The sequence below is a fragment of the Uloborus diversus genome, chromosome 2 (genome assembly GCF_026930045.1).
Source record: "Uloborus diversus isolate 005 chromosome 2, Udiv.v.3.1, whole genome shotgun sequence".
NCBI classification, from domain to species: domain Eukaryota; kingdom Metazoa; phylum Arthropoda; class Arachnida; order Araneae; family Uloboridae; genus Uloborus; species Uloborus diversus.
In genome coordinates this window covers 99,649,242-99,675,746 of record NC_072732.1, presented here as the reverse complement: position 1 = coordinate 99,675,746, position 26,505 = coordinate 99,649,242, and the positions used below count along the sequence as shown (strand labels likewise).

The following is a 26,505-nucleotide window of genomic DNA, read 5'->3' as shown; positions in this document are numbered from 1 at the left end:
CTAAAACTTCATTTTTGGACTTCAATTTCAAGAAATTTCGAAGTCCGAGTCTCCGAGTTTTAACCGTTCCGGAAGAGGATGTTCGTGAATGTTAGACTTAATACTGTAGTTTCATATTGTTAACTAGCTTTTACCCGCGGCTTCGCTCACGTTGATGTAGTTTTTTTCAATTGATTCAAGTTACTGGTCATTATAAGCAGAGGTCAAATAGTTACTAAAAAATTGTTTGTCTCTAGTTTCGCCGACATTTTAAATTGCCTGCCCCCTTAAATGTATCAAAACGTATGATTAAAACTGAAAATCAGGGGGAAGGGGAGTAAATGAAATGTCGGCGAAACTGGGAAGACACCCAAAAATCACAAAAAATAAATCACGAGAACGTTCAGGAGTTGTAAAGAAGTTAGTTTGGTAATTTTAAAAAAATCCAATTCGTGTGAGGTCAAGTATTCTTAAAAAAGTGAAACAGTTCCCTAATAATCCCGATCTCCGTTAAATGCATAATATCCAGCACTACACCGGCAATCTAAATTATTGTATACTGTATAACTTCTTAGCGTAGAAATCGTCCCAAAATAGGGTCAACAATCACTACAAATCCTGATTCTAATAATGTCCCTTTAGAGTCAGAACATCAAACCTTTAAAATCCCCACCAGAAGAAAATCTTCTGTTTCTAAATAACGTAAACGTTCCTGATTACAATACGAAAAAGTTCAGAGTAAAAATACCATTAAAATCAGAGTAAGCACAATAGTTTTTTTTAAATTCCCATTTAAATGAGGATAATAGTACAAAAAACTTCTCATTTCGCAAAAGAGAAAAATTCCCAACAGTCTCTATTAGAATTGTCTCTATCAGCGTTTTCAAATAACATTTCCCTCTGATGATCTCAGTTATGATTATTTCCAAAATTCTTCACCAGTACAGGTCTCATAGAATAAAAAAAAAATAAATAAATAAAAACAAAAAATAAAAACAAAATAAAAGAAAATAAGAAAGAACAATATTCCCCATTGTCGCCATTGAAAAAGGGACATTAATTCCCCAAAATCCCAATTAGCACCATTAACCCTTAAAAATACACACACAAAAAAAGAAAAAAGAAAATGAAAAGTTTCATAAAAGTTTTAAATAATTCGTCAATGCACTAAAGTAGTCGCTTGGTAAGACTGCGGAGATGAAAAATGGATTTGTTGGATTAATTTTCATTTTAATATTAATTTTAATGTTATTTAAGAGTGTTGTTTCACTAATTTGGCGGATTAATTTTAACTTCAACCCCTCATAGTACTAAATGATCTTTTTACCAAAATAAATTTGGCGGATTTTTTACATTTTAATGCAACTTTTGTAATGGCTGTAGCGCCAAAATTTTTGAACACTCGTCCCGAACACGTTATCATAACTCTGCCTATCAAATAAGTTTTTAAAATGTCATTTTGTTTACTTTCATTTCATGTTTCTTGCAATTAAAAGCAACGTTAAAATGTAAAATAATAAATCCTAATCCATTATTTATCGCCAAAGGACCACAGTAACATACATTCGGCAGAGACTTGCCAAAATTATGAAACTGCGTAAAATGTTTGGTTAATCTATATTCATAAGATATGATTTTTAATTCCGAACAGAAGATGCTATAAAGAGAATGTTTTGCATGTATTTGACCATTTCTGGCGAAAAATAAATCTTTCTTCGACGGTAACTGGGGGTAGGAGGCAGACTCTATTTCATAACTTTATTTAGTTACCAGATAATTGTACGTAGCAAAAATACCCGGCGTTGCCTGGCTCTGTAATAATTAGGAGAAACAATCGCTACTTTTATTCGTTCTCTGACGCTACTTTTATTCGTTCTCTTTGACGTGATTAAAAATAGAGCTTCTTCCTTACCTATAAAAGTAAAATGGCAATAAGTATGAAGAACAAAATAGTACTCTTTTAGAAACGAAAAAACGATATTTAAGCATATACAAATTTGAGGAATTTCCGAAATATAAAATTAAACTTCACTTGTTTAAAAAGATTTTTTTTTTTTTTTAAACCTTTTCTATATTGCTATTGAAGTACAAACTTTTAAAAAGTGTAGCTGCCCGTAATCCCTTACTGCGATTTAAAATGTAATTAAATTTGCGTTAAACGTTTTGGGATACGTTAAATGAGACTCCTCCTCGGTACTTTGTAAAATTGTGTGTTACTAATTTTCATCGAAGAGATAGAGTCGCCAAATACAGAGATATTTCTGGTGATTATAAAATGATGCTACCCGAAATGGTTCCAATAAACAGTAAAAATTTGGCAATTTTTTGAAATTGTGTGCAAAGACCAAATAATGGTAGCTTTTGTGTTGTTTATGGATTTGCTTAATTTAGTTGGCGAATTATTTTACGTGCTAACGAATTTGAAGAAAGAAATATTAAAGAAATGGCGATATTTGGTTACATGGTGAAAACCGAGAAACAGTATTGCATAGTCTTTAGCTTCAAAAACAGCGACAGTTGAAAAAAATGCCAAATGCCTTAGCTATTGAAATGATTTCACAAAAAAAGTTTGGCTAGATTCGTGCTGGTTGATTAAATACCCAGTCAACACAAATAAATAAAAAAATTCCATTAATTGCCTCAAAGTTACATTAAAATGGAAAATAATCATCCAAATCCATGTATTCGCAACTCCAACGAACTATAGGGGGCACTGCAGTCACTGACTGATGGCGAACGAAAAAACTAAAACAAACGCATGTGGTAACGAAGAAAATGGTAATGAGTCTAGTAAATTTTGTTCGTAAGCATGATTTTTTCGCTTTATTCTTTTTAAATTAATTTTCAAAGTCTTGTGGATATTCTGGCCTACGTAGAAAGAAATGAGAATTCAAGAAGCATTACTAAACGTCAAAGATTAATGCAAACTACGTAGTTCGTAGTTCTAAGCAGCTATTTCCATGATGTTGAATTCGATATTTATCAATTCTTGATAAAACTAAATAATAGTTGTGGCCTGACAGGAATAACAATTAATGCTAGAAAATTCAATATGACATTACAAATTATTATCGAAAGAAGATGATACTTTTTTGCCTTGCTTGGCTAGCGCTTATTGTTTTGCATTTGTAGCTGAGTTATTTCTCTCGAATTCCCGAATCGGTTAATTTAAAATTTTTCTGTTTCGATTTTTCTAATTTCTGAGTTACGATTTAATTGTGTCATGTTATGCGAATCATCAACAAAATTCTCATGGATATATGGTGGTAGTTTTCTTTTCAGTTGATTGACCATTATTTCTTTTTACTTATCGAATTCTGTAATCTTACTACCATTTTATTCCACTCATGATAAAAATTAAAAATGGTTTAACTAAAAACGCGAAATCTCGCCAAGGATACTTAGCTCGCACAATACTAAAACTATAACCCTAAACATACCCCTATAAACCCCTATGATAAAATATACTGACTTGCCAACCGGGGGGGATTTTGTATTGTAATTTTTATACTATTGAATGTTTCAATGCGAGTTATTGTGTTTTTTTTTTTCTCTGGAGTCAAACAGTCCAATAATTGTTCTGTGTAAAATTTTTACTACTTGTGTAAAATTAATTTGTAAATATTTCTGTTAATGCATATTTGTGTTTGTACTCCATACTAAATCAATTAAAAAACACTGCGGACAGTGCCTTTGGCGCTCTTTAGTGTTAAATTTAATACTAACTCGTGTTGAACTATAGTCAAGATTTTCTTAATGTTTTGTTATGAAGTTTGTAATTTATGTTTTATAATTTGTACTTTCCTTTTTTTAATTTTGCTTACTGTTATGTATGTGTATTTTGTTTGATAATAAATTTTATCTATCTTTAAAAAAAAAAAAAAAAAAAAAAAAAAAAAAAAAAAAAAAAATTTGGCGAAACCTTTCAGCTGAGAATAAAAGCAACAAAATAAATTCTTTCTCGGTTAAACATTTTTCATTTCGTTCTACGATAATATATTCACGAAAAAATTTTGCATACTGTCTATTCCAACTAAATGCTGCTGTAAAATATGGTTTGTTAAATTAATTTAAGATTTAAAAAAACCCATATTCTTACAAATTCACACAAAACAATAAAATTTTTACCTGGTATAACCTTATCCAAGTTTGTTAATCCAGAGTTTTCTGGTGTTAACGGGCTTTCACCATTTCTCAATCAAATCACTTTTTAGAGGGAAATAATGAAAAGTAACATTATTTTGAGGAGCTCGAACACTTTCTGTTGCTGAAAGCAATCCAAGACACATCGATTGCGTTAATAAATACTCAGAACAAACTGCCTATGTTTAAGTCAACAGACTTACGTGGAACGCAATGTGGCAATGTTTTAGTTTTTCCGGTAGTTTTGTAAATCACCGCAAGGTAGCGTATTCGAGCGCTGGAGTTGCGAATTATTTTCCAACCTTGTGCAAAAATCTTACTTTAAGATTTGACTTGAGAAAAGCCTTGAACAGTCACGAAAAGCAAAGGTAGTCAACAATACAACAATTGTCGCTATCGACAGGGAGTTGAGTTGATACACTAAATACTGTATTGAGTTGAGGAAAGCCTTCGAACATGGAACTAAAAAGCTCATAACTCGTTTTTTATTCTACTTAGAAATTTCGAATAGGTGCCATCTTCAGCAGAAAAATCAGAGCTTTCTATAGACATATAATGTTAATATGTGCAAGTATTTTTTCATCCCCATATTAGAGAATTTATACGAAAATTGTGTTTAATTTCCCCCCTAAGGGGGTTTTGCCCCCCATAATGGGACGAAAACTACCCTATGTGTTATTCTGATGCATAAGCTATATTATTGTAAAGTTTCATCAAAATCCATTCAGTAGTTTTTGCGTGAAAGAGTAACAAACATCCATACATCCATACAGACAAACTTTCGCATATATAATAGTAGTAAGATTCTCTTACTCCGCTTATATAATGCAATTCTCTTAATTTTATTGTTTATATGCTTGTAAGGACATCCCCGCCCACTTCAAGCAAAAAAATCTGGACTCTCTCTCTCTCTCTTTTTCTCGCTATATATACGGTTGAAAAAATTGAGTGCATGCCAAACACCCTTCTCCAAATTTTTTGATCTCGCGACAGCCTTCTTAAACGCTCCCTAATTTTTTTTTTTTTTTAATCTTTCGCCCATCCAGTTTTAAACGATCTTCGCTAAAAATCTGTGGTAGTTTACTTGCATTTTATACCGTAACAGATAATACACTACATTTCATTTGAAAATATATATATATATATATATATATATATATATATATATATATATATATATATATATATATATATATATATATATATATATATATATATATATACACTAGCTTTTACCCGCGGCTTCGTTCACGTTGATGTAGTTTTTTTTTACACAGGGAGAGGACAAATAGTTACCAAAAAAGTGGTTTCTCCCCAGTTTCGCCGACATTTAAAATGGCCTCTCCCCTTTAATATATCAAAAGATATGATGAAAACTGAAAATCAAGGGGGGGGGGGAATGTCGACGAAACTGAGAAGACACCCAAAAAATCACACAACATATATCAGGAAAACGTTCAGGAGTTGTAAAGAAGTTAGTTTGGGTAATTCTCAAAAATTCCAATTCGAGTGAGGTCAACAATTCTTAAATAAAGTCAACCATTTCCCTTATAATTTCCATCCCCGTCAAATAGTGTCCAGCGCTACACCTGCTATCTACATTATTGTATAGCTTCTTACCGGAGAAATCGTCTCAAAAAAGGGTCAACAGTCACTACAAATCCAGATTATAATAATATCCCTTTAGAGTGAGAACATCAAACCTTTAATGAATTTTTAAAAATTCTTTTATTTAATTTGAATTAAAATCCCTCGGCTACTGCAGCTAAAAAATCCCTTCCGGCCGAACAGGGACTCGAACCCTGGACCGTTAGGTTAAAAGCCTTACGCTTTACCGACTGAGCTATCCGGGCTCATAGCCTTGTGGAAATTAATCAATTTTCAACAATTCTTTTATTTAGTTGAATTTAAAATCCCTCGCCTACTGCAGCTAAAAAATCGCTTCCGCCCGAACAGGGACTCGAACCCTGGACCGTAAGGTTAAAAGCCTAACGCTCCAGCGACTGCCTTTAATGAATTTTTAAAAATTCTTTTATTTAATTTGAATTAAAATCCCTCGGCTACTGCAGCTAAAAAATCCCTTCCGGCCGAACAGGGACTCGAACCCTGGACCGTTAGGTTAAAAGCCTTACGCTTTACCGACTGAGCTATCCGGGCTCATAGCCTTGTGGAAATTAATCAATTTTCAACAATTCTTTTATTTAGTTGAATTTAAAATCCCTCGCCTACTGCAGCTAAAAAATCGCTTCCGCCCGAACAGGGACTCGAACCCTGGACCGTAAGGTTAAAAGCCTAACGCTCCAGCGACTGAGCTATCCCGGCTCACAGGCTCGTGGATATTAATGAATTTTTAAAAATTCATTTATTTAATTTGAATTAAAATCCCTCTGCTATTGCAGCTAAAAAATCGCGTCCGCCCGAACAGGGACTCGAACCCTGGACCGTTAGGTTTTAAGCCTTACGCTCCACTGACTGAGCTATCAAGGATCATAGCCTCGTGGAAATTAATCAATTTTTAAATATTCTTTTATTTAATTAATATCCCTCGGCGTCTGCAGCTAAAAAAACGCTTTCACCCGAACAGGGACTCGAACCCTGGACCGTTAGGTTAAAAGCCTAACGTTCTACCGTCTGAGCTGTCCGGCCTCAGACGATAGTGAAAATTAATCAATTTTTAAAAATTCTTTTATTTAGTTTAATTTAAAATCCCTCGGCTATTGGAGCTAAAAAATCGAAATTAAATCAATTTTTAAATATTCATCCGCCCGCTAAAAAAAATCGCGTCCGCCCGAACGGACTCGTTAAAACCGTTCTACCGTCTGAGCTGTCCGGCCTCAGACGATAGTGAAAATTAATCAATTTTTAAAAATTCTTTTATTTAGTTTAATTTAAAATCCCTCGGCTATTGGAGCTAAAAAATCGCATCCGCCCGAACACGGACTCGAACCCTGGACCGCTAGGTTAAAAGCATAACGCTCTACCCATTGAGCTATCCGCGCTCACATGCTGGTGGAAATTAATCGATTTTAAAAAATTCTTTTATTTAATTTAAATTAAAATCCCTGGACTATTGCAGCTAAAAAATCGCGGTCGCCCGAACAAAGACTCGAACCTTGGACTGTTAGGTTGAAAAGTTAACGCTCTACCGACTGAGCTATCCGCGCTCACATGCTGGTGGAAATTAATCAACATTTAAAAATTCTTTTAATTAATCTAAATTAAAATCCCTCGACTATTGCAGCTAAAAAACCGCGTTCGCCCGAACAGGGACTCGAACCTTGGACCGTTCGGTTAAAAGCCTATAGCTCTACCGACTGAGCTATCCGGGCTCACAAGCGGGAGGAAATTAAATCAATTTTTAAAAATTCTTTTATATAATTTCAATTAAAATCCCTCGGCTATTGCAGCTAAAAAATCGCGTCCGCCCGAACAGGGACTCGAACCCTGGACCGTTAGGTTTAAAGCCTAACGCTCTACCGACTGAGCTATCCGTGCTCACATGCGCGTGGAAATTAATCTATTTTTAAAAATTCTTTTATTTAATATGAATTAAAATCCCTCGGCTGTTGCAGCTAAAAAATCGCGTCCGCCTAAACCGGGACTCGAACCCTGGACCGTTAGGTTAAAAGCCTAACGCTCTACCGACAGAGCTATCCGGGCTCACAAGCTAGAGGAAATTAATCAAGTTTTAAGAATTCTTTTATTTAGTTTAATTTAAAATTCCTTGACTATTGCAGCTAAAAATCCGGGTTCGACCGAACAGGGACTCGAACCCTGGACCGTTAGGTTAAAACCCTAACGCTCAACCGACTAAGCTATCCGGGCTCAAGCTCGTTGAAATTAATCAATTTTAAAAATTCTTTTATTTAATTTGAATTAAAATCCCTCGGCTATTGCAGCTAAAAAATCGCTCCCACACGAACAGGGACTCGAACAATGAACCGGCAGGTTAATAGCCTACCGCTCTACCGACTGAGCTATCCGTGCTCACAGGCTTATGAAAATTAATCAATTTATAGAAATTCTTTTATTGAATTTGAATTAAAATCACTCAGCTATTGCACCTAAAAAATCGCGTAAGCCCGAACAGGGACTCGAACCCTGGACCGTTAAATGAAAAGCCAAACGCTCTACCGACTGAGCTATCCGGGCTCACAGGCTGGAGGAAATTAATCAATTTTTAAAAATTCTTTTATATAATTTCAATTAAAATTCCTCGGCTATTGCAGCTAAAAAATCGCGTCCGCCCGAACAGGGACTCGAACCCTGGACCGTTAGGTTTAAAGCATAACGCTCTACCGACTGAGCTATCCGTGCTCACATGCGCGTGGAAATTAATCTATTTTTAAAAATTCTTTTATTTAATTTGAATTAAAATCCCTCGGCTATTGCAGCTAAAAAATCGCTCCCACACGAACAACGAACCGGTTGGTTAATAGCCTACCGCTCTACCGACTGAGCTATCCTTGCTCACAGGCTTAGGAAAATTAATCAATTTTTAGAAATTCTTTTATTGAATTTGAATTAAAATCACTCGGCTATTGCAGCTAAAAAATAGCGTCCGACCGAACAGGGACTCGAACCCTGGACCATTAGGTTAAAAGCCTAACGCTCTACCGATTGAGGTATCCGGGCTCTCAAGCTCGTGGAAATTAATCAATTTTTAAAAATTCTTCTATTTAGTCTAAATTAAAATCCCTCGGCTATTGCAGCTAAAAAGTAGCGTCCGCCAGAACAGGGACTCGAACCCTGGACCGTTAGGTTAAAAGCCTAACGCTCTACCGACTGAGCTATCCGAGCTCACACGAGCGTGGAAAGTAATCACTTTTTAAAAATTCTTTTATTTCGTTTAATTTAAAATCCCTCGGCGTCTGCAGCTAAAAAATCGCGTCCGCCCGAACAGATATTTGAACCCTGGACCGCTAAGTTAAAAGCCTAACGCTCTACCGTCTAAGCTACCCGGGCAGTTGTTGATAAATTGCTGTCCATTATTAAAACTCCAGCAGGGCACAAAACATACGTTTTTTCGTCTTATAATATTTTTGTTCATCTCAGAAACAAACAACTATTTGAAACGGAAACAGTAAGGGAAATTGGAATGAGAAAATGTCCCTTATAACCATCCAAAATCTTGAAAATTATGGGATTGAAATATCGGATAGGAAATTTCACATGAAGCACAAGATCAAAACTGTTGTTTGAAATGATGGCAAAGAAGTATCACTCTTCAGCAATTGTGAAGATACAAAGTTTTTCAAAAAAAAACAAAAAAACACAGAATAATAAATGAAGAATTGAATGAATGAAGAATTGAAACAAAAAAAAAAAAAAAAAATACAAAAAGAAAAGAATAATGAAGAATTGAAACAAAAAAATAATAATAATAATAATAATTTTGTACTAGTGTAAAAATGGTGTGGACTTAATGGTAACGACCGACCTTAATTTGGAAATGCCTTTGAAGCAGTACTGGATGCTGCTTGGAAAATATCGAAGCTGTTTGCTTCAGAAGAAGCCTTAATGTGTATTGAAACTTGTAGAAAAGATACTATTGTTTACATGGGTTTGTGTGTACTTCTAAACATTGCTGAGAAGCAACTGTCTGTTCATCAAAACAAGAACCATACAGAAGAGCTTTTTGAAGCTCCAGACTGAAAACGTTTTAGTAAAAACTTCGAACTGAAAACAACACAATAAGTTGAAGCATTGTACTAAGATAAACAGTGGCATTTCATGAAAAATATTATTTAGGACTTTGCGTAGAGTGTTTTCTTCCATTTCACACTCATCAGAAAGCTTGAGTGAAAAATCAAGTATACAGTGGTGGATTGTACCATCGTCCTATATATAGGACAGCTTGTAAAATGGAAACGAATACATATTTGGTAATGTTTAAAATTTTATGTGTATCCCTGAGGTCTCCTTAGTCTGTAATAGTAATTTTTATGAAAAATATTAAGTTTTTCATAATGTGGTAAAATATGGGTTAAATTCCCCCACGTGAAGGAAATCAACTGTTTCATAGTAACGTAAACAGTCCTGATTAAAATACCAAAAAAGTTCAGAGTAAAAAAAACCATTAAAATCAGTAAGCACAACAGTTTTTTTTTTTTTTTTTAAGTTTCCATTTAAATGAGGACAATAGTACAAAAAACTTCTCATTTCGGAAAGAGAAACATTCCCAAAAGTTTCTATTAGAATGGTGATATCAGCGTTTTCATATAACATCTCCCTCTGAAGATCTCCTTCATGATTAATTCCAAAAATCTTCATCAGCACAGGTCCGATAGCATAAAAAACAAATTTTAAAAAAAAAGAAAGAAAGAAAGAAAGACCAACTCTCTATTGTAGTTATTAAAGTAGGGATAATTATTCCAGAAAATCATAATTAACACCATTAATCCTTAAAAGCACACAAAAAAAAAGAAAAAAGAAAATTAAAAATTTCATTAAAAATTTTTAAAATTCGCCAATGCGATAACTTAGTCGCCTGGTGAGTCTGGAGATATAAAATAGATTTGGTGGATTAATTTACATTTTAATAGCAGTTTTATGTTATTTGATGGTGTTGTTTCACCAACTTGGTGGATTAATTTTAACTGCAATACACTATACATAGTATTTAATAATATTTTTACCAAAATTAGTTTGGCGAAGTTTTTTTCATTTTAATGCAAACTCTGTAACGGCTGTAGCGCCAAGATTTTTGAACACTCGTTCCGACCGCGTTATCATAACTCTGCCTATCGAATAAGTTTTTAAAATGTCATTTTGTTTTTTCGCAATTAAATTCATTTTCTTCAACAAATGCAATCTACTTCATTATCTATTTTTGCAATTCAAAGCAGCGTAAAAATGTAAAATAATCTAAATCCATTATTTATCGGAAAAAGGACCACAGTGCCATACATTCGCCAGAGACTTACCAAGTTTATAAATGTTTGCTTAATCTACATTCATAAGATATGAATTTCAATTCCGAACAGAAGATGCTACAAAGAAAATGTTTTGCATGTATTTGACCTGTCCTGATAAAAAATAAATATTTTTTCGATGGTAACCAGGAATAGAGGGGGGGGGGGTGGCAGACTCTATTTAATAACTCTCTTTATTTAGTTACCAGATTGTTGTACATAGCAAAAATACCCGGCGTTGCCGGGGTGTGTAATACTTGTGAGAAACAATCGCTAATTTTATTCGTTTTCTTCTGTAACTGAAATAACTCAAAACACACCGCTTTGACGCGATTAAAAATCGAGTTTTTTCCTTGCCCATAAAAGTAAAATGGCAATAAATGCGAAGGACAAAATAGCACTCTTTTAGAAACGAAAAAACGACATTTAAGAATATACAAATTTGAGGAATTTCCAAAATATGAATTTAAACTTCACTTGTTTAAAGCGATTTACCTTTTTTTTTTCCCTTTGAATATATTCTAAAAGCGTCTCTCTATATTACTATTGAATTACAAACTTTTAAAAAATGTAGCCGCCCATAATCCCTTACTGTGATTTAAAATGTTACGAAATTTGCGATAATCGTTTTGGGATACCTTGGATAAGTCTCCCCCTCCCTTTTTTGTAAAACAGTGTGTTACTAATTTTATCGAAGAGATAGTGTCGCCAAATACTGAGATACTTCTGGTGACCATGAAATGATGCTATCCGAAATGTTTCCAAAATAAGTAGTAAAGTTTGGCAATTGTGTTTGAAATTGAGCGCAAACTTGTGCTGTTTATGGATTTGATTGATTTAGTTGGCGGATCATTTTATATGTTAACAAATGATATAAAGAAAGAAATATTAAAGAAATGGCGATATTTTGGTTACATGGGGAAAACCGAGAAACAGTATTCGCGTAGTTTTTAGCTTCAAAAATAGAGACAATTGAAAAAATTGCCACATGCCTTAGCTATTGAAATGATTCCGCAAAAATGTTTAGCGAGATTCCTGCTGGCCGAGCAAGCACCCAGTCAGCAGAAATAAGTTTAAAAAAAAATTAATTGCCTCAAATTTGCGTAAAACTGGAAAATAATCTGCCAAATCCATGTATTATTTGCCTATCTTGTGCAAAAAATCTTACTGTAAAATTTAACTTGAGAAAAGTCTTGAACAGTCAGTTGAAAAGCAAAAATAGTCAACAATACAACAATTGTCACTATCTCGACAGGGAGTTGAGATGATACCCTAAATACTATATTGTGTTGAGGAAAGGCTTCGAACATGGAACTAAAAAGCTCATAACTCGTTTTCTATTCGACTTAGAAATTTGGAACAGGTGCCATCTTCAGCAGAAAAATCAGAGCTTTCGATGGACATTTAATGTTAATATGTGCAAGTATTTTTTCATCCTCATATTAGAGAATTTATACGAAAATTGGGATAAATCGCCCCCTAGGGGGGTTTTGTCCCCCATAACGGGGTGAAAACTACCCTATGTGTTGTTCTGATGCATAAACTATATTATTGCAAAGTTTCATCAAAATCCATTCAGTAGTTTTTGCGTGAAAGAGTAACAAACATCCATATATCCATACATCCATACAGACAAACTTCCGCATATATAATAGTAGTAAGATATATATACAGTGGCTCCCAAAAGTGTTCGTACACCTTGAAATTTTGTAGCAAAACCAAAATAACGCAAAGCTGAGTTCGAATATGAAGTCCAATTTTTTTTCACACCATTCCTATGCCATTCTGAAAAAAACCTAGTAGTTTTTTTCAAAATATTGCCAGATTTTATTCTTGAAATTTGTCAAAAAACGAAGAGACAAAGAAAAAATACGCCACAAAAGTCATCGTACACTGAAATATTTTTGAATAAATTGATGATTACAATTATCATATGTGGTTTTTTTTGTTATTTTTGTATTGTAATGACACTGTAAAGACATTTGCCTTTAATTTTTTGTTTATTTATTCCCTAATATTCTGTTTATTATTTTTAAATGGCAGCTATAAGTAGAAAACAACAAACACGATTCAAATTTGATTTTTTCCCCTCCCAGTAGACATAAATTGGTTTAAAATGTCTCTAAATTAGTTAATTTATACCATTCTATAGTGAAGTGCTTAAAAAAAATGATTTAAAGACAAGAATCGGATCGAAAACAAGGTAAGAAAAGGTCAACTGGCAAAGTTAACAAAGTCTGATCGGAGGTTTACAGTTAAAAAAATTATGAAAAATACACATTTGTGTGCTGAAAAAGTTTCTGCAGAATTGAATGAAACTTTTTATGTTTAATTTTCACCTAAAATTGTTCGTCAAGTTCTCTGATTATAGTCCAGGATCTGAAGGGGGTTGAGCATGCATGGAAAGGCTGATGCAATATTATTTCTGATTATTGTTACAGGCACGATGGTGATTATGAAACCACATGTCGTCGCCCCCCTGGGAGGTCGACAACCCCAGGGGAGGGGGGAAAGCAGTGGGGGAGCCGTTTTCTAAAACACTCATAACTTGCGAACTAGTTGAGATAAAACACTGAAAAAAGTGGCAATCGACGCAACAAAACAAAGGCTTCATAAAAGCTAAATATGATTATGGACCTATCTTTGTTGATTTCTGAGTAAAATTCCATTTTTTGCAAACAAGCAAATTTTTGAATAAAATGCGCAAAACAAACTTTTTTTAACCAAAATAAATTCTAAATCAAAATTGTTTGATTTTTTTTCAAATAAAGTCCTACATATCATTATTCAGTTTGTTAAAACTATTTCAGTACTGTTAACGCGTTGAAAAACAAAATGACAGTAGCAAGCTCAAACACGATTTGCAGTATAGTTCAGGATCTGAAGGGGGGTTTTGAGCATGCATGGAGACCTGACGCAAAATTATTTCTGATTATTGTTACAGGCACTCTAGTGATTATGAAAACACATGTCCCCCTCCCCTTCGGCGGTCGACATCCACGGGGGAGGGGGAAGCAGTAGGAGGACGCCGTTTACTAAAACACTCATAACTCGCGAACCGTAGGATGTAAAGCACTAAAAATGTGGCAAAAGATGCAACAGAACAAGGGCTTGAAAAACCTAAATATGTTTACATAGTCCTATCTTTGTTGGTTTATAAGTAAAATTCCTTTTTTAGCAGCCATGCAAAAATTTTGAACAAAATACGAAAAGCTTTTTTTTTTCAAAGATAAGTTCTTTTTTTAAATTATTTAACCGTTTAAGGAATCAATAAAATCTGAAACTTCATCATTCAGTTTTTTAAAACAACCTAATTATTACCAATGTGAGCGTTAAAAAGCGAAATAGAAAGGGCAAGCACTGCCTAAGTTAGCGCATTGAATAAACGGCAGTATGCTAAGGAAAAAAAATAGCCTTATTATTATCCTTATGACGAACTATTCATTCTTCAGTTTACAAACTTATTCTAATTGCAAAGTATTCAATTATGGCTTTAATTTTGTTATATACTGCTTTAAATTTGAGAGGAACTGGGGAACCAGGCCCACAGTAGTTCCAATTCAAATATAATTTTAATTTATTTCTATTAATTTATGTTTTTAATTTGCACAGAAAAATATTGCGGGTATTGTTTTGCGGATATTGCTTTTTATAATTTACTCAACAAAGAACAATGATGCAAGAAATAATATGTAATAAATAAATATAAAAAATGAGAAGCATCTTTGAGCTTTAATGAAAACGAATATAGATATAAAATTATACACTAGAGTTCTAAAAAAACTAATTAAATAAAATTAGTAAAATAATGCGTATTAAAAAAATAAATGCAGAACATCAATATGCACACATAAAGCATTAATATATCAGAAATTCTGAATGCTCGATCATACTCTTTTTTGTTGACTTGTAATTGTTCTATTAAATCGTTCTCTTCCGAGTATTTTGTAGTTTAGGGGTTTTTGCTTTAGCCTTAAAAACACAGTATTTGCAGCAAGATGAATAATTAATGAAACATTTACAAGATTATTTCTAGTTCTTGCCTGCACAGGATGGAATTAAAATCTCTCGTAACACTGGCTGCATCAAAAGGTGTGGGGCTTCATTTTCGTTCAAGTGAAACCCGAACTTGGTTACATCTAAAGGCACTGCTAAGGTACAGGGGAATTGATTCAATAGTACAGTTGAGCAATACTTCTTAGCACATGTTGGAAAGAATTGCAGGAGCATGGTAGAAAACTGATATTATATTTATTTCTGATGGAAATGACAAGAAGTTATTGTGTGTAATGGTTGCATTCGCAAGAAATACCTATTTTCTTGACAATTTTTTTTATAATACAGCTTCAAACAGTTGAAATTCTGAAGCACTCAGATATTGTTTTAATGATAACTCTAGCGTACAAAAAACAGTTTCCGACTTTTTTGGTAAAGTGAAAGCATACTTTTTTGTTCCTGTTTTACTTGTTGAATCGCAGGCGGAAAATGCGTCAAAAGCTTGTAAAATTTTAGATGTTTTTTCCCGTAAGTGCTCCTGAAGATAGATGCCATCCTAAAACTCTTTTCCTTTCCACAACACCAGCACATGAAATAGCAACCTCTGTCCTTTAACAAAGATTGCCAGTAAGAATTCATTAGTTTCTGATCTACAAACTATTAGTTACTTTTCCCCCTATTTTGCACTGAATCATATGCAGGAAGATAGATTCTGTTGCGTGCTTCGTCCTGGTTGGACTCGGGCATTTCAGAGAAATTTATTACTTGACTCTCAGATTTTAAATAATATTCATTTTCGTTTTCAGAGTTACCAGACACCAGAAGCTGATTGGATGCAGGAACGGATATGTTACATATTACATACTCTGAAATTCTACTTTTAAAGGTTCTTTTCATTTTCAGGAATGGCTATGACACGAAACCACTGGTTAGATACCTAGTGATTTTTTTTATAAGCGAAGGAGACTTTCCTGAACTTCTGGTTTTCAAGTTATGAAAACGACAAAGAGATGTACCGATAGTGTTTAAAGTCCACTCGTGTAGTTTGACTATTGGAGAGAAAATTTTATTATTTTTTATTTGGAGACCTGCAAAATCTTTGCTACATTTGAAAGTAGTGTTTGGGACATTATGGACCAGAGACATTCCATCGATAACTTGAACTTTGGTCTTAAAATATGGTGCTTCTTTCAGAGTTTTGCTGCAAGAAGTATCATTTTCAATTACATTCACGAAATCGGACCTCGCGCTTTGCTTCAGTGAACCATTCTGATGAACCTAACCTAGCATTGGGCTTATTGTATGGGAATGATTTTCAGATGTACTAACTTCACATTTGAGTTAACGTTTCCCAGCTTAAATGTTTTTTTGGTTTTCTTTTGCTGTTTTGCAGTGGCCATTGAAGACATTGCCATTGCAGGACTTCTCTGGATGAGATACTGTTCACATTTTCTTTAACGTTCCACTGAAATTTTTACGCTGCTTATGTGGCAATAGCCTCGTTCACTATGTTTCATAACTCACGTGTAAAATCTGCAAAAGGTTATAAAGTTATTTTAAGCAAACTGGACAATGATATTTCAGATTTTATTGGTTCCTTAAACAGTTAAATAATTTTGATTATTTGAAAAAAAAATGCGTATTTTATTCAAAATTTTTGCTTGTTCGTGAAAAATAGAATTTTACTCGGAAACTAACAAAGATTTGATCATAGTCATATTTAGCTTCTATTAAGCCCTTGTTTTTTTGCGTCGATTGCTACTTTTTTCAGTGTTTTATTTCAAATAGTTCGCGAGTTATGAGTGTTTTAGCAAACAGTTCCCCCACTGCTTTCCCCCTCCCTCGGGGTTGTCGACCACCCAGGGGGGCGACGACATGTGGTTTCATAATAACTATAGTGCCTATGACATTAATCAGAAATAATTTTGCGTCAGGTCTTCCATGCATGCTCAAAACCCCCCCTTCAGATCCTGAACTATACTGCAAATAGTGTTCGAGCTTGCTACTGTCATTTTGTTTTTCAACGCGTTTACAGTACTTAAATAGTTTTAACAAACTAAATAATGATATTTAGGACTTTATTTGAAAACAAAATCAAACAATTTTGATTTGGAATTTATTTTGGTCAAAAAAAGCTTGTTTTGCGCATTTTATTCAAAAATTTTGCTAGTTTGCGAAAAATGGAATTTTACTCAGAAACCGACAAAGATAGGTCCATAATCATATTTAGCTTTTATGAAGCCCTTGTTTGGTTGCGTCGATTGCCACTTTTTCCAGTGTTTTATCTCAAATAGTTCGCGAGCTATGAGTGTTTTAGCAAACCGTTCCCCCCCACTGCTTTCCCCCTCCCCCCGGGGTTGTCGACCACCCAGGGGGGCGACGACATGTGGTTTCATAATCACCATCGTGCCTGTAACAATAATCAGAAATAATATTGCGTCAGCCTTTCCATGCATGCTCAAACCCCTTCAGATCCCGGTCTATTAGCGGGATCTCTTCATGCAGAAATTTTCTTGTTCGTGAGAAAAACAGTAAGCTTACGCTTTCCGTCGTAAAATCAATGATAAATAAGCTCAAAACGTTTTGGAACAACTTCTTACTTATAGAGGAAAATAAATTCAATATTTTAGGTTAAATTGTTGTATATCTGTCAATAGAAGAAAAAAATAGGAATTTAATCTTAAGAACCTAGTTGGATCACTTAATCAGGACGGTGAAAGTGTTCTTGTGTGAGGGCGCATAAGTGCATCAGGACTTGGAAATTTAGAATTTTTAGAAGAAATAATGAATCATACTGTTTATTTAAATATTTAAAACACAATTTTAAACTATTAGCCCAAAATTTGGTAATCGGAAGCAACTTTGTTTTTTATCAATATAGCGATAAGAAGTTCGCGTTTGATGTCTCAAAAATAGTCCTTAAAATTAGAAATATCTCCTAAATTGCCAGAGTTCAACTTAATGTATTATATTTAGAGATATTTGGAGGCTAGATTACAAATATACAGCTCTGAAACGAAAATAGAGCTAGAAACAGTAAAACTCGAAGTGTGGTTGAACACTTACTCAGAAATTGCATAAAAAAAGAAAAAAAAAACAATGAAATCTATTCCCACACGTTTAAAAGCTGTTATTGATACTGTATAATATTCTACTAAATAATAATTTTGTAAAAAGTTAGATTATTTGCTAATATTTTGACATTTTATCAAAGTGTACGAAGACTTTTGTGAGATAAAATTTCCGGCACTTTTTGGTTTTTGATTTTTAAAAAATTAAGTTTTAATGTTTTATTAAAAATTTTCATGTAGTTTTGTTAAAAATAGATCATAGATCTTGTAATTAAATACCTATTCCGAAATATTAATTTTAACCATGCCTTTTTCATTGAAAGTCGTTGGTGTACGAACACTTTTGGGAGCCACTGTATATATATCTATACTTATATTATGAAGAGAGAGGACGAATTTTTGTGTGTTTATATGTTCGAGGTAATCTCCGGAGCCACTGCACCTATTTGAAAAATTCTTTCACTGTATGAAAGGTGCCTTCTCACTGAGTAACATAGGATATAATTCGAAAAAATCCGATAAATAGTTCTTTTTTTATTCCAATTTAGGCCCAAATTTCACTTAAATTGCCTATTATTGGCTATTAAAGGGGTGAAAAATTACTTGCGGATATTAATATTATGTATCGTTGAAAAGGGTAGAATTTTCCGTGTTCTAAATAATTTGTTTCAATGCTCTAACTTCATTACGACGAGAGTAATTTGCGTTTTTAGTTCGAACTTTTTTAGGCTTAGCTGAAATTTAGACACTACTTTCTTCATTAAATCTACCAATAAAAAATGAAGGAATTGTCCCACAGTTTTCTTTTTGACACCATTGATAAAAGCGACATTTTTTACCTCAGATCTCTCTCGACTTATGGTCGCAAAACTTAGCTTTTATCTTCAAGGGAAAAAAAGTTACAAGCGTTTTTAAATCAAATTCGAAAAACGTCATTTTGGTTCAGGTTGTCAACCATTTTATATTCGAATTTTCCATGGTTTCGCTTTTTGAATCTATTGTTTCTTTCCTTATTTTGCATTTAATTTCTTAAACTTATTTTATTTCGTGTTTCCATGTTTACGCTTTCAAAATCCATCTTTCGCATTTTAATTTCTTAAAAGTATTTCAATATCTGTCGTCAATGTTTGGAAGGGTAATTTTGCATGATATTTTTTTTTCTTTTATTTAAGCCTGATTGTTGAATATATGTCACTCGACACAATTTTGATTCTCAAGGTAGACCGAGCAAAGCCAGGAAACGCAGCTCTTAATATATAAAGATTTGAAAGCTACTGTTAATGTGATCATATACCTTTTTGTTTGTTTGGTGAAACATTTATTATTGCTAAAGAAAAAACATCCGTAGGGCTGGGTTCCGGTAGCGTGATCGCTTGTCACGTTAGGCGCTAAGCAGTTCAGTCTAGGATTATTGTTTTCAGGCAACCGTTAATGTAATTCATTGTTTTGGCGATTTGTTTTGAAAGAAAAGAAACTTTTGATTTGTTTTTATCCGAGTGAAATGTACGACATTTTCTTTTTTTTTCTGACGATGATTTTTGAATGTTCCACGGGATTTTTTTTTTTTTTTTTCGTTAGACGGATATTTAGGCACAACTTTCTTCATTAAATCTATCAATAAAAAGTGAAGGAATTGTCCCACAGTTTTCTTTTTGACAGCGTTGGAAAAAGCGAGATTTTTTACTTCAGATCTCTCTCGACCTTAGGTCGAAAAAATTAGCTTCTATCTTCAAAGGAAAAAAAGTTACAAGCCGTTAAAAATAAAGTTCGAATAAATCTAATCTCCATTAAAAATACTGATGTTTTGTTTCGCATTGCCATGGTTACGTCTTTTAGCTTCGCTTCATTTTAATTTCTTAAAGGCTCACAAACTTGGCGCCACGGAATATAAGCAATGGGGAAATGTTTTCGCCAAATCTGCATATTTTACGATCTACGTTATGATAATTCCCCCAGACAATGTAGAAATTGCGGGAAGAGTTTTAAAACTAGGAGTCTCAGCAATTTTCCCTATTGTCGCCAAATTTGTGGACGCCAAAGACCAAGGGCTTCGGCCATGGCCTTGCACATAGTCACAAAAGCAAACACTTATAGCCCATAATTGACCATAGCATCAAACCCCAAGTTATCGAAATATCTTCGAAATTACTAATGAAAAGAAACCAGTGCATCGTAAAAGCAGGGGGGATGGAAGATGTATTTGTACGCGCTTTTACATTTAATTCTAAAGAAGAACAACGGATGGATTATGAAAGCGTGGTTACTGCGCGAGTTTGTCGATAAACAATACAGTTACGGAACTATTTTTACATTTGAAAGATATTATTTGATGTCTTTTTTTTGTTTATTTGGCGAAATATTTTAAATTGCAGTAAAAACCGCTTCACTCGCTAAATAGGGTTTTAAAGCAACTGTAAATATAATTTAATGATTTGACGAAAAGTTTTAAATTTCAAAGAAAAATTATTATTTTTTTTTCTTTGAAAAGGTGCATACGCATTTTATACAAAGAAAAATGATCATTTTACATCAGAGGGGGAGGGGGCATCATTTTTTTTTTATTTTTAATTCAACGGACTTCTATTAAATGTTTAGCACGGGCATCGCTGTGCGGGTACTGCTAGTATTTCATAAGCTGAGATCTTCCTCTTTTACGCACAGTTACAAAATGAACACAAATTTACAAAATAAACACAAATGTTGCCAAATTACAAAAAAAAAAAAAATCATAGGCTAATAATAAAAGTAATTATTAGTCTCTGATTTAAACAAACATTTAATGTGTTATCCTTCAGAAAATAAATACAATTGTTGCCAAGCAACTATTTAAAATTAAAACAAATTACAAAATTAAACCCATGAAAAAATGCAAAATAAATGTTTTTCAAAACTTCATTAAAAATACAAAAATTGCTCTATCTGCAAAATTTTTTTTTTTTTTTTTTTCATCATAGTCAAACTAAAATTTCCCACATATTAGTACAAATTTTTTATCTGGCGCAATTGATTCGGGGTCTGTTGGGTAAAAAGTACTAAAAATCACATAAAACATTATATAACTTTTTTAAACTAATTGTTTTTGAAGGGGTCGCGGTTGTTTAGTTGGTGAAAAGGGGGTCGCGACGTGAAAAAGGTTGGGAACCTCTGCTCTAAAGACACATTTTCAACTTTTTGCAAGTAATATCAGTTGGATTTGGTCTGATCTTTAAGATCAAGCTTTTCCTTTGAATTCATTTGTACTCTGAAGAAGGATTAGACATATCAGGCAAAACGTTATCGAGGAACATCCAGGATGCATACCCCAGACTACACATCTTAAAAAAGAAATGAAATAAATCTGTTATTGACTTCGGTCGTGAAAGTCTTATTTCTTGCAGCCGACGTAGCATTCTCAAGAATTTTGGACACATAACGTAATAAACAACAACACAAGGAAGATCGGGCTCGAGAATACGTTTATAGGAAACGTTAATAATATTTTAACATTCCTCTAATTTATCTGAAGATGTAAAATAATTCAATGCAAAAAATTTATTTGAAGCTGTTTTTAAAACGAAACAGAATTAGTTTCTAAGCTAACAAACAAAGACGATTCAATTCGAATGAGTTCCAAGTATTGTTCAAGCATTAATTATTCTCACTAGCAAATACTAGTCAGCCATTTAGGGTAGCTTTGGAACCGTGTGAGTTAACGTTGCATCATTTTATATTTTTCGGTATATTTGACTTCAAAGAAAAAAATCTTGAAGGCCCAATACTATTCTCAGCAGGAATGATTATGAAATAAGTTTACTACTTTTTATTTTACAAAATAAGTTGGCATCACTGTACAGAGCGCATTGTAAAATTCAGTTATTCTGAAGTTACTGTCTGGAAGCCAAACTTGACTCTTGATTTGAAGATGTACTACATTGTAGATTGTAGTACTATATGTAACGTATCAAATTACAGAAAGCTTTTGATGTTGTGAAAGAAAAAAAAAGACGTGATTTTAGACATTTAGAAATGTTACTTTTCTGGTTAAAAGATTCACTACCTTATTAAAATATGCATTTACATCACATTTCTCACATCGTTCAAGGTTACCCTAAGTAAATTTGAACCAAGTTAAGAATTCATTTCAAACGACCCTTTTAATTATTATTTTTTTTGGTTTTGCATAACTAAAATATCTCTTAGGAGTTTCATTTCAGTTTTTTCATATAGGTTCAATTACACTAAAAACGTTAGCGGGAAATATGAAGTAAATAAATTTTGAGTCAAAGTTCCCCTGATGACTAATTTTCTCCTGCTTAGGTGGTTTGGCTCTGAACGTGCAGTCCAAAAGCGATCGCCTGCGTCATTGGATGGACGTCGTCAGAAACCCCAACCGCAGGATCGAGCGCTGGCACCCTTTGAGCAACGTGGTCTTCATTGACTAAGAAATTAGTAGAGGTTTTTCAAGTGCACCTTTTCTCTATTTTCTGATTGCATCGGCGTCATGCAACAGACATAGGACTCGCGTGGTGGATGTGTCACTGATATTCACTTTCAGAATGGTGCTGTGCCAGAAATATCAGTTATCCCATTTGTTATGAGTAAATAATTTACATGGGCCGTTCCACGAAAAAGTCACCATTTTATCCCGCACGTGACAACTCATATATTTCAATAAAAAAAGTAAGGATTTCAAAGGTAATGAGCAACATTTTTTTGCTTAGGAAATCACACATGTGTTTGCGATTTCTTAAGCAGCAACATTTTGTACATTATCCTTCTAAGTTATTATTTTTAATGAAATATACCTGAGCTGTCACGTGCGGGACCAAATGTCCGTTTTTACGTGGAGTTGCCCATATGAGCATGTAATTAATACCATAAAATTATAATATGAAGTGCATCATTTATTATGTATGTGACGCATGCTCTATTCCGTGAGCTGGCTAACCCCTGTAGATATCTATGTATGTGAGAATGTAAGGTGAGAGAAGGGATTGTTTGAATGTGAGATTGCACAAAACTACTTAAGTTCAATGGGGCATCAGAATGTTCCATTCTAAAGATTAATTATTAAATCAGTATATAAAGTCATTTTGTTCGAACATCAGGATGAAACAAATTGAACAAAGAAAATAATCTATAAATAATAAATTTAAAAAAAAAAATTGATTGCGTAATATAACATATTTTAGGCATACTTGCATGAACTGTTGAATAAACTGTCTACAGTTTGTGTTTAACATATAAAAAAAGAGAACCGCCCTTTACTTTTACCTCTGTACTGTTTAACGTGACGTTATCATAAAAATTATTTCCTTCTGCCCATCTCTTTATTTCTAGAAACAAAACCCTCGTATTTAATGCAGTGGAGGATTTACCATGTCGCAATTGTGAGGGACCCCCACAGCGATAGAGGCCCCAGAAGGGGTTTCAAAAATGCACATGATAAATGTTTACATAGTCCTATGATAGACAAAAAGGCCCCCAAAAATGCATTGCAACTGGCTCCTAAACCATTGAATTTGCCACTAATTTGATGTTACGGACATTTGAGAGGAAACAGGATCCAGAAAAGGTACCTAGGAAGAAAAAAAAAGGGATGGAAGCCTAATGCAATACTGTAGGGTCACAAGTGGGAATTCGAGGTCCAGTAAATCGAAAACTGCGCGATAATATCTTTTACCGGTTTCAACATACGTAAAAGAATTGAGATGCAGGTTTTTTTAAAAATGGAGAAGCTGTAAACTTACAGAAAAGTAAACGGTGTACGAGTTTTTTCAATTATTTGGGAACTTTTGTAATATAAAGTATGAACAACAGAACCATTAAGAGCCCTCTGTAGGAAAAAAAAGGCATTTATTATATGTGCGGTTCCGAATCGTCATTGTGTCTTTTACACCTTCTACAACTTGCTTGATTGGGAAGTGAGTGACATCACTTTGGATTGCCCTAAGATTACAGGCTTCGTAATAAGCTAAAAGGCTAATTTAATAATTTAATCAAAGCTTTGGGCTGAACTGTTTTGCATCATTGTTTACAGGGATAAGTATAATAGTTAAAGAAATACGTGTGCTGAATTCTCTCAACATTCCTCGTTGATTGTTGGTGAAGATAATCGGCACTGCGTGCCATTTTCATCTTTCTTTAACAGAGTGAATATTAGGGTGGAGTAAAAAAAATGAAATTGAGAAATATGCAAAGCCTATTAGAATAAGGAAGAGTTGCCTCTTACCAAGCCTATTTATCATACAAAATTTCAGCTAAATCAAGTAGTATCTTTAGCTGCCCATTTGACTTTGAATTTTAAGTAATTAGTTTGATTTTTCACCAAATTGGCGAAAATAGAATGATAAAATATAATTACCTCTCATTTGAACTTAGTGTGTTTGAAATGAAACACTTGATACATAAATACGCTGGCCTCAAAAAGTTAAGGTACAACATGTTTTTCGAAGCTCTATAAAAAAAATGGCAGTAACACTAAATTTGCATGAATGATAATAACGCACTTTAAATCCATTTATAAAAAAAAGTCGCTAGCACTTTTATTTTATAGAAAAGAACATATTTTTACGAGTGAGAAAAAATGTGCTAATATCGAGCTTTCGTACTTTTGTGTGTAAGCAGGGCCTGATTAACGCACGGTCCGGCGGGTCCGCGGACCTGGGCACCACAAATTTAGGGGCACCAAAATAGCCTAGCCTAAATTCACTTACTTACTTCCTTTTTTTTTTTCTAAAAAAAAGCTCATTTTACTTTTTCTCAACTGTAACGGAGAGAAGGCTGAAATTTTTTTAAAAATCAGCTCAAAACCTTATAAAGTTAAAAACATTTCGCATAAAGAAGTTGTTGTCCCTTAGCTCTGGAATTTCAAAATAATCACTCGGATGACATAGACAGGGGTGATTGCGAGTTCATCAAAAAATACCTGAAAGTTTCAAAGCGAGAACGGGAGGGGGGGGGGGGGGTGCGGGGGGGGGGAATCTTTGGTCCCTATTACTTAAGTGCACCTTTGCCATAGTATTAAATAGTTCTGAGTCAAAATATTGTGTGCATATTTGATTTAATTTTTAATGGATTACAAAGTTACGAGTTGGTGTCATACAAATTATCTTGACATTTGTCCATCTTAAGGGATAGGTGTCCATCTTAAGGCACTTGCATTTATATTTGCTGAGTATTATATAACTTTTGAAAAATGTGGAGGTAGGGAGATAAAAGCATAACAAAAAAAAAAAAAAAATCCGGTACTTTCGGACATAAAAATACCGGAAATACGTCCGAAAATACCGGAAATTCGGTAAGATACCGGAACACAATCACCACTGCATAGATGAACATTTTCCAGAAGAATTAACACACTTCCAATTTTTTGCAAAAGGTAACCCTTCTCCTGGAGAATGTTTTAAAAGGATAAGATCACTAAACATTACACATACATTTCCGAATGTGGATTCACCCCTGCAGCTTCTTCTTAACTTGCCTATCATCAGCTGTTCCAGTGAACGTTCCTTTTCATTTTTGAAAGAAATAAAAAATCATTTGAGAAGCTGCGTTTCTCAGGATAATTTACAGGCGTTTTCCAAATTGACCATTGAAAATTCTGTGGCATCAAACATAAATTTCAATTATTTGATCGACACATTTGCCTCTGTTAAAAGCCGGAAAGAATCCTTTTTAAAGCTTGATGTCAGAATTAGTAAGTTGTTTTTTTTTTTTGCAGTTTTAAATTGTTTTCTAATTCTTTTTCGCCTTAAGAGGCAATTTTAATGGTGATTAGTTTGGTGACTATCAAGTATTTAGTATTCAAATCCCAGGTTTCCTTTTAAATGTAATAATGTTATTTTAAAATGTAGTTTTTAGTATATTAGGTTTCTAGTATGAAAAATTGACTTTAAAATAGTGCGGATTTTCGCATGGGGGGTGAAGCACCAACTTCTACTCAGGACCTGGGCACCAGTTTGGCTTGATCGGGCCCTGTGTGTAAGTTGTGTTAGTTTTCAACTGTTGTTGGCAGTTTCGGTGACAATAGTAAATAGAGTTTAGAAGTTGTCTCAGAGACGTTGTTTACCAGATTCGTTAAGGTAGAGGGCAGTTAGATGGATGGAAAGGGGATTGTGGCAGGCTGATGTCGCTAGACGTTTCAATGTGTTTCGTAGTGCTGCTCGGTGACTTTAGGATCGATACCAACGCGAAGATTATGTGTCCGGAAGACCTGTTCCAGGCCGACCACGCGTTACTACACCTGCAAGAGACCGTTTTCTAGGTCTTATGGCCAAAAGGAGATGAACCATTACTGTGCCGCAGCTCGTTGCAGACCACTTTGTAGCAACAGGAAGTAGAATCTCAGCTACTATAGTGGGAAATCGTGAGATTCAGGGCGTCTTACTGATCTGGAGAGAACAGCACAATAGATACCATTT

At 33.9% G+C, this 26,505-nt stretch overlaps 1 protein-coding gene and 10 non-coding genes across 11 annotated transcripts in view; 1 reads left to right on the top strand and 10 right to left on the bottom strand.

Moving 5' to 3' along the window:
• LOC129235304 (double C2-like domain-containing protein beta) overlaps positions 1-23,441 on the top strand; it is a 172,085-nt gene extending 148,644 nt beyond the window's left edge. The window contains exon 18 of the mRNA XM_054869033.1: positions 22,400-23,441. Within this exon, the coding sequence (XP_054725008.1) occupies positions 22,400-22,524 (125 nt within the window). The 3' untranslated portion in view covers positions 22,525-23,441. The remainder of the gene's footprint in view (positions 1-22,399) is intronic.
• On the bottom strand, positions 5,903-5,975 carry Trnak-uuu (transfer RNA lysine (anticodon UUU)). The gene has a single exon. It is a non-coding gene; the product is annotated as a tRNA-Lys (tRNA).
• On the bottom strand, positions 6,207-6,279 carry Trnak-uuu (transfer RNA lysine (anticodon UUU)). The gene has a single exon. It is a non-coding gene; the product is annotated as a tRNA-Lys (tRNA).
• Trnak-uuu (transfer RNA lysine (anticodon UUU)) lies at positions 6,372-6,444 on the bottom strand. The gene has a single exon. It is a non-coding gene; the product is annotated as a tRNA-Lys (tRNA).
• Trnak-uuu (transfer RNA lysine (anticodon UUU)) lies at positions 6,696-6,768 on the bottom strand. The gene has a single exon. It is a non-coding gene; the product is annotated as a tRNA-Lys (tRNA).
• On the bottom strand, positions 7,379-7,451 carry Trnak-uuu (transfer RNA lysine (anticodon UUU)). The gene has a single exon. It is a non-coding gene; the product is annotated as a tRNA-Lys (tRNA).
• On the bottom strand, positions 7,710-7,782 carry Trnak-uuu (transfer RNA lysine (anticodon UUU)). Its single transcript has one exon. It is a non-coding gene; the product is annotated as a tRNA-Lys (tRNA).
• On the bottom strand, positions 7,875-7,947 carry Trnak-uuu (transfer RNA lysine (anticodon UUU)). The gene has a single exon. It is a non-coding gene; the product is annotated as a tRNA-Lys (tRNA).
• Trnak-uuu (transfer RNA lysine (anticodon UUU)) lies at positions 8,202-8,274 on the bottom strand. Its single transcript has one exon. It is a non-coding gene; the product is annotated as a tRNA-Lys (tRNA).
• Trnak-uuu (transfer RNA lysine (anticodon UUU)) lies at positions 8,685-8,757 on the bottom strand. Its single transcript has one exon. It is a non-coding gene; the product is annotated as a tRNA-Lys (tRNA).
• On the bottom strand, positions 8,850-8,922 carry Trnak-uuu (transfer RNA lysine (anticodon UUU)). The gene has a single exon. It is a non-coding gene; the product is annotated as a tRNA-Lys (tRNA).
• Positions 23,442-26,505: the final 3,064 nt, after the last annotated feature.